At 30.5% G+C, this 7,276-nt stretch overlaps 1 protein-coding gene across 1 annotated transcript in view; it reads left to right on the top strand.

The window, feature by feature from the left end:
* The first annotated feature begins 1,368 nt into the window (after window positions 1-1,368).
* Window positions 1,369-7,276, top strand: part of LOC106683926 (uncharacterized) — a 7,733-nt gene continuing 1,825 nt past the window's right edge. Inside the window, exon 1 of the mRNA XM_014425693.2 lies at window positions 1,369-1,415. Coding sequence (XP_014281179.1) covers window positions 1,380-1,415 — 36 coding nt within the window. The 5' untranslated portion in view covers window positions 1,369-1,379. The remainder of the gene's footprint in view (window positions 1,416-7,276) is intronic.

The following is a 7,276-nucleotide window of genomic DNA, read 5'->3' as shown; positions in this document are numbered from 1 at the left end:
TTTCCTCACAATTCCAAAAAATTACCACATCCAAGCAGCGGGATTTTACTGCTTAATATGCAAGGTTTTTTTATTTTAAAATTTTAGCTCACTAAATATACAACAATCATCAATTATGAAAATTAAAAAAAAAAAAATGTAAGTAAGCGGTGACATAGAAAACCATCTTGAATTCAACGTATTTTTCTGTTTTCAAATCTTTTTTTTTTTTATTTATTTATTGATATTTACAAATATAAAAAATACAACAAGTAAATTTGATCATAATGACATAATGATATGATACAGGATGTAGAGAAATTACCCAGTAGTAGAACTCTAAAAACAGTTTACAATATAAGGTCACGAAGCCATCTTCTTTTCAGGCGCCTCAGAGGATTGCCAGGAATGGAAGAGGAAGCAAGGTTAGAAACAAGTGGGTTTGGGTGGTTAGGGAGTTTATTATGGAAGGAATATTATCGGGTTCGGGCTAGATCGGTTATATAAGGAACATTTAGGTCTTTATAGATGGTTTTTCAAATCTAGTCAACGGTTCGATTATGTTAAAGTTTTTTTTCAATATTGCAGGTTAATAATTTTTTTTTTTAAATTTTCCATATTAAAAATTTTTTAACAAATTATAAAAAAATCAAGCGTATTATCTGCTATTAAGACACTGTGCTACTAAGTCCAAGGACCTAGGTTCGAATCTGTGGATGATAAGATAAATTCTACAGAAATGTTTTATGTTTACTGTAGCCGTAAGTCAACCCTGTGGGTTCGGGAGCCCTCCTGGGGTCCATCCAGCCTTATTAATTGGGTAGAAATCTGGGGGTCAAGCATGATTTTGACTAAATCACCTCTATGCACAACCGTTGATCGAGTAACAGTACTCATTCTACCTTATTATATAATATTATCTATCATAAGGTAGGATCATTTATTGCTCAGAATGTTTTTTTTTAAAATAATTTTTAATGAAAAGAATGTAATTAAAATTGGTAATTAGCAGATCCTTAAGAATGACCGGATAGGCCGAAACGTAGGAATTGTAAGAAAATAAAGAGTATGAGACAATAGTGATATTTTTTATTGATTGATAAACAAACCTGTCTCAAACAAGAAATCAAATTATATATAAATTCAAAAATGTTTTTTGACAAACAGATTAATAGAGATTCTCACATGAATTAATAAGAAAAAAAATTACAACAGTAATTATTAAGTGAGACACTCCAGTAAGAGATTGCTTGGTATTTCGATTCTGATATTGTCATAGGATCGATGATAAACGATGTATCGATAAAATATAGACTTGGATCACATAGATCATCAATGAGCTGTCGTACCGAAGCAGTATATATTAACGACAATCGCTACTCCCGTCAGTGCAAGCCAACATGCTCATACGCTACTGTATCTTTACTATTATCCTTGTAAGTATAACTATACACATTTTATTTACAATGTAATATATATAATCTGTATTAAAAAAAAAAAACTTAATGCTCGATTGTTACTTAACTAAGATCTCCTAGCGTTCTTAATCGCTTTACATGCTGTTTTTATTTTAAACTAGTAGATCCGGCAATACTATTGCTTTATAGTTGAGGATGTATAGAGATTAAATGAACACAATATGATATGAATAGTTTTTACTTAATAACTTCCTCATAGTGCTTCAATATTAGAACTGTATTGAAACATTTCAGACCGACTGACCTATTAAACTGTGGTAACGGATTTTTAGGAGTGAAAAATATTGATATTAGTTTTTACCCTATAATTACGAATTTTCAAAAAAATCGGGAAATTAAATTTTTTAGCCCAACATTTTCGCCTTTTGAGCGAAATCGGCCTTTATTATATTTGAAAAAAAATTAAATAACTAAAAAAATAAATAAATTGGGCCTTCGATTGCATTTGAAAAGTAGAAATAACTTCAATGCGTCTCAACCAATCTAAACGAAACTTGGAAGTGATTAAGGGCATTATAAACTTCACCAAAGGAAAAAAAAAACATTTAAAATTATCTAATTAAACAAATTAGAATCGGAAATGTAAAATAAAACGTTTAAAATTTTTTTCTTTATTTGAAACTAATATTTAAACCACATGTGTGCTCACAGTTAGTAATAACCCTTTGATTGCATCCCAAACTCTCCTGTCCCATATCACAATCCTCGAAGAATGGTGTCGAAATTGGAGGATAAAGATAAATCCCAACAAATCACATTTACTCTTCGTCGTAAACCTGGCGACTGCCCTACAGTATACTTTAATAATGTGGCTCTTACCACTGTAGAACAGATTCGTTATCTTGGACTAAATCTTGACAAGCGACTAACCTGGAATCCTCACACCAGACTGAAAAGACAGGAAACTGCACGTCGTTTCGATTACTACAGCACTTACTAGACAAACGGTCTAACCTTCCAACACATTACAAAAGACTGATCTACATGACTGTAATAAGGGCAATCTGGACACATGGAGTTGAGCTTTGGGGCTCCACTAAACCTTCGAATTCCTCTCGTATCCAATCTTTACAATCCAAAATCCTTCGTAAAATCATCAATGATCCTTATTTTGTTACTAATAAAACCATCCATAAAGACCTAAATGTTCCTTATGTAACCGATCTAGCCCGAACCCGATATTATTCCTTCTATAATAAACTCCCTAACCACCCAAACCCACTAGTTTCTAACCTTGCTTCCTCTTCCATTCCTGGCAATCCTCCGAGGCGCCTGAAAAGAAGATGGCCTCGTGACCTTATATTGTAAACTGTTTTTAGAGTTCTACTACTGGGTAGTTTCTCTACATCCTGTATCATATCATTATGCCATTATGATCAAATTTACTTGTTGTATTTTTTTTACAGTTGTAAATATCAATAAATAATTTTTAAAAAAAATATATATTTAGCCCGATATGGGCATTAAATCTAAAAAATTTTAATGTAGATTAAAAAAGGAGACATTCAACTTAAGAATGTGTATTTTGGAGAAAAATAAATCCTTTAAATAAATCATGTCCATAAATTATAATTTTTTTTTTAAATATGGTATTTAAGGCGTATTTAAGGGTTTCAGACGATACTTGATATATGATATGCTTTTCCTATGAAAAAATTTTTAGACCTACCTCACTTAAAACCTCATTACGTTTTAGTAATGTTTTATGAATAAAATATCGTTTAATGGAATCGGTGATAACTTTTTATAATTCTTCAAAGAAAGACTGGATTGGCATATTATGATTATGAAAATATATATATATTTTTTGAGCTACGGGCCAACAATGTTTAATGTTGTTTATATATATATATATATATATATATATATATTTTTTTTTTTTTTAAGCAAAAAGTCCCATCACAACCGGATGAACGGTTTAGCAGCGAATTAAATACGAATAAACTGATAAATTGATTTTATATATTATATGGTGTGTGTTGTCCTGGGAAGGTTTTTTATCGAAATTCAGGATTCATCGAGTAGAAAAAAAGTTACAAAATTATACATTATTGGTGCATAACTCAGAAAGTGCCAAACTAATCGATTTGTTTCTTTCTGAAAAATGTATTATTAATCCCAATAAATACAGTGATGTCTCAGTTTTACGAATATGAGGGGGTACCAAAAATTCTTCGTATAAGTGAATATTTCGTGTAAGTGAATATTCAATACATATTATGTATGTATATTTTTGAGAATTTTTTTCTCGTAATTAGTAGGTACATATACGTATGTTGTATGCAATTGAATGAAAACAAAGTAAAGTGAAAAAAAAATATCTATTGTATAAACATTTAATTTATCTTTAATCCGAATTTTTTAATTTTTCACAAAAAAATTGTGATATGTTTGTTTGTTTCATGTTGCTTTTGGCTGAATACATCATTCTTTCGCATTAATTAAGGTGTTAGATTCCTTCTCTCTAATTTGTTTCGAAAGAGCTTCTGCAAAAATGGAAGAGGCATCTGAATCGGAATCGTCCGAGCTTATTATTATACATAAAGGAATAGAATATAAACATAAAGAATCATTGGGACCGGATGTTATTCGTGGAAAAAGTTTGTTTACTGTTTCGTTATCCACGGTATTTTTCGTCCTTTGTCTTGCCACGGAAGAAACAAAAATTCATAGAACTGAATAAAATTTACTAATATGTGCATAAAGCGGGTCCAAACTTTCCTCCGTATAACTGAATGTTTCGTATAACTAAGTTTCATATAAATGGATAATAACATACACATAATTCAGGGGTTTTTGCAGGGGATTGAGAAATTCTTCGCATAACTGAATTTTTCGTATAAGTGAGACTTCACTGTAATTTTATATTCACAAAAAATTATTGAAACCTAAAACAATTTCGATTAAAGTAGGCTAAGAATTTTTTTTCAGGAAAAATCTAATTGCATTCGTTTCTAGCGTCGTCAAAAACCCTTATACTATTTATCAAAAAAAAAAAAAAATTGATTTAAGTTTTAAATTAAATTAAATTTTTTAAATTAAAGATTTTTTGGAGATTCCTTGGAAAAGGATTTTTTGTTTCTTCTGATGCCTATGGTTCACATCATCAAACACAATCGTTTATAACCCCTCTGCACTTTATTCAAATGTTCCTATGTTCCTACCACCGTTGGAAAGTTAAATGTAGGTTCTTCAAACCCTCCCTATTATTATTCAGACTTAATAGTCTATAGGGAAGAAATGATTTTTTCAAATAAAGAAAATATTTTCAATCGTTTTATTTTATATCTCCGGTTCTAGTTTGTTTAATTAGATAATTTTAAACGGGTTTTTCCCCCTTTCATGAAGTTTATAGTGCCTTTAATCACTTCCAAGTTTGGTTTAGATTGGTTGATACATTTTGAAGTTATTTCTATTTTTCCAATGTAATCGAAGACCCAATTTATTATTTTTTTTTAAAAGTTATTACTATTTTTTTGATTTTTAAAATATAATGGAATTATAAACTTATTTTTTATAATTATAAAAAATTTGGAACGATTATAAACTTGATGTTTCACTTCTAAAAAATCCTTTACCACTTCAGTCAGTTTGAAAAAAATAGATATTTTTAACTAGAATTTATTGCCATTTTTGCAGTTTATAAAGCCCTAAACCATTACTTAGTTTTGTGTAGATTAGTTGAATCGTGTTGTAGTTATTATTTTTTTCTTATTTTTAAAAATAAATCAAAAGCGATAGTGGTGTGTATAAAAAAAAAAAAATTTTCGATGTCGTTAAACATCTACAAGTATATGGAATATTTAACTAATGTTAATGTTAATATTTCTAAAATTTTTGTTATAGAACTTTGCCGATACAAATGAGTATGATATATAAGAAGAGATGGGCAAAAATTAGCTATAGCTAAAACTAATAGCTGAAATCACCATGGATACGACTCTTATTCATGACTGAACCATTGATAAATAAATATCGTAACCATGGTAATTTAAGCTATTAGTTTTAGCTATAGCTAATTTTTGCACATCTCTGCTTATATATCATAATCATCATGTATCGGCTACAAAGTTCTATAACTGTATGCTATCTTCCATGTTCAGTCAAGAACTACTTTTCTCTGATGTCTTTTATGGGTGCCTAGGAATGGTTCTGGCCCTATAGGGGAGTGCTCAGTCCCGTTTCTAGCAAGCTGATCAGCTTTTTCATTACCTGGATTCCCTTGTGTTCTGGGACCAACACAAGCTGAAGCTTCTTTAAGCACGCGAAGGTTTAGTGGAGCCCCAAAGCTCAACTTCATATATCCAGATTGACCTTATTACAGTCATGTAGATCAGTCTTTTGTAATGTGTTGGAAGTTTAGACCGTTTTTCTAGTAAATGCTGTAATAGTTGAAATCGACGTGCAGTTTCCTGTCGTTTCAGTCTTGTGTGAGGATTCCAGGTTAATCGTTTGTCCAAATGTAGTCCTAGGTAGCGGATCTGTTTGACAGGGGTAAGAGTAACATCATTAAATGAAACTGTAGGGCAGTCAGTAGATTTACGATGAAGGTTAAAGGTGATTTGATGGGATTTGTTGGAATTTATCTTAATCCTCTAATTACGACACCATTCTTCGAGGGCTGTGATATGGGATTGTAGATTTTGGGATACGATTAATGGGTTCCCAATATCTTAAGAAAATTATATATATGATTTCGAAATGCTTTATTTCCTGTTTCAATTAGTATTTTCCAGCTGTCCCTTCCTGCCCCCTGCTGGGTACTCTCTTGTAAGGGAGTAGCCAAAAGAAAACATTGGTGGATTAGATTGATTTTATAATTATAAAATTTTGAATTGGAGGCATTGAATATAACAACATTGCAGAGAGAAGAACATTTTTCAGTTGAGTAAGAAGGAAAGTTTGTAATCTCATTGAGGGGCATAGTAGGAGGCATCGCTGGGTACTGTTTTTTATTATATTGTCCACAAAGGGTGCAAATGATGTGTATTATCATTAGGCAATTAACAGTATAAGTAATATATATTAATAAAATATATATCTAATATTTTTTTAGGAGGGGAGGACTGGAACAGGTTTTAATATCCAGCTTAGTAGTCGACAGATTCCATAGAATGGGAATGTCAATTCATATTACCTTCTAATCTTTGTATTATAATATATATATTGTTTTTATGAAAGGAATATGGTCCGGGTGCGGTCAAAAAAACTCAAATAGTAGAATTATACTATTTTATTGAGCCAACGTTTCGCCCCACGTTGCAGGGCTAAAAAAGATACAAACACATAGTAACAAAATGAAAAAAAAAAGAAGAGAAAAAAACCAAAAACATAAGTGTAAAATAACAGGGGTATAAAATGTAAAAAAGTAAGATATAATAAGAAAAATTAAAGGCTGTAAATAGTAAATGTAAAGGGTAATAGTAACAGATAGATAAGAAAAGAAATATTAAAGAAAATACAAATAAAGATATGTAAAAAGAAAAAGAATACAAATCAAATGATGAGACAGAATGCATACCTATTTTGACGCAGTCAAAACAGAAGTGACCGTTGGTATTGGGAGGAGTAGGGACGGCAGTTGTGCCACAATAACGAAAATAATTTGTAAAGTAAACATGATAAAACAGTATTGAAATTAGGTGAACAATAAATGGAAATATACATAACAGGGGGAGAAGAAATATTAAAAAAAAAAAAAAAAACAGATAGAAAAACAAAGAAAAAGTAAAGTATAAAATAATGGGATACAATGTGTGTAAGTAATTAAGAAACAAAATATACCAAATGAGCGGGGATACAGAAAAGTGTAAAATATA

Source organism: Halyomorpha halys, unplaced genomic scaffold (genome assembly GCF_000696795.3).
Source record: "Halyomorpha halys isolate HHAL.00 unplaced genomic scaffold, Hhal_1.1 Scaffold530.1, whole genome shotgun sequence".
In the NCBI taxonomy this organism is placed as follows: Eukaryota; Metazoa; Arthropoda; class Insecta; order Hemiptera; family Pentatomidae; genus Halyomorpha; species Halyomorpha halys.
The sequence above is the reverse complement of the archived record's forward strand: the minus strand, read 5'-3'. Positions and strand labels throughout refer to the sequence as shown.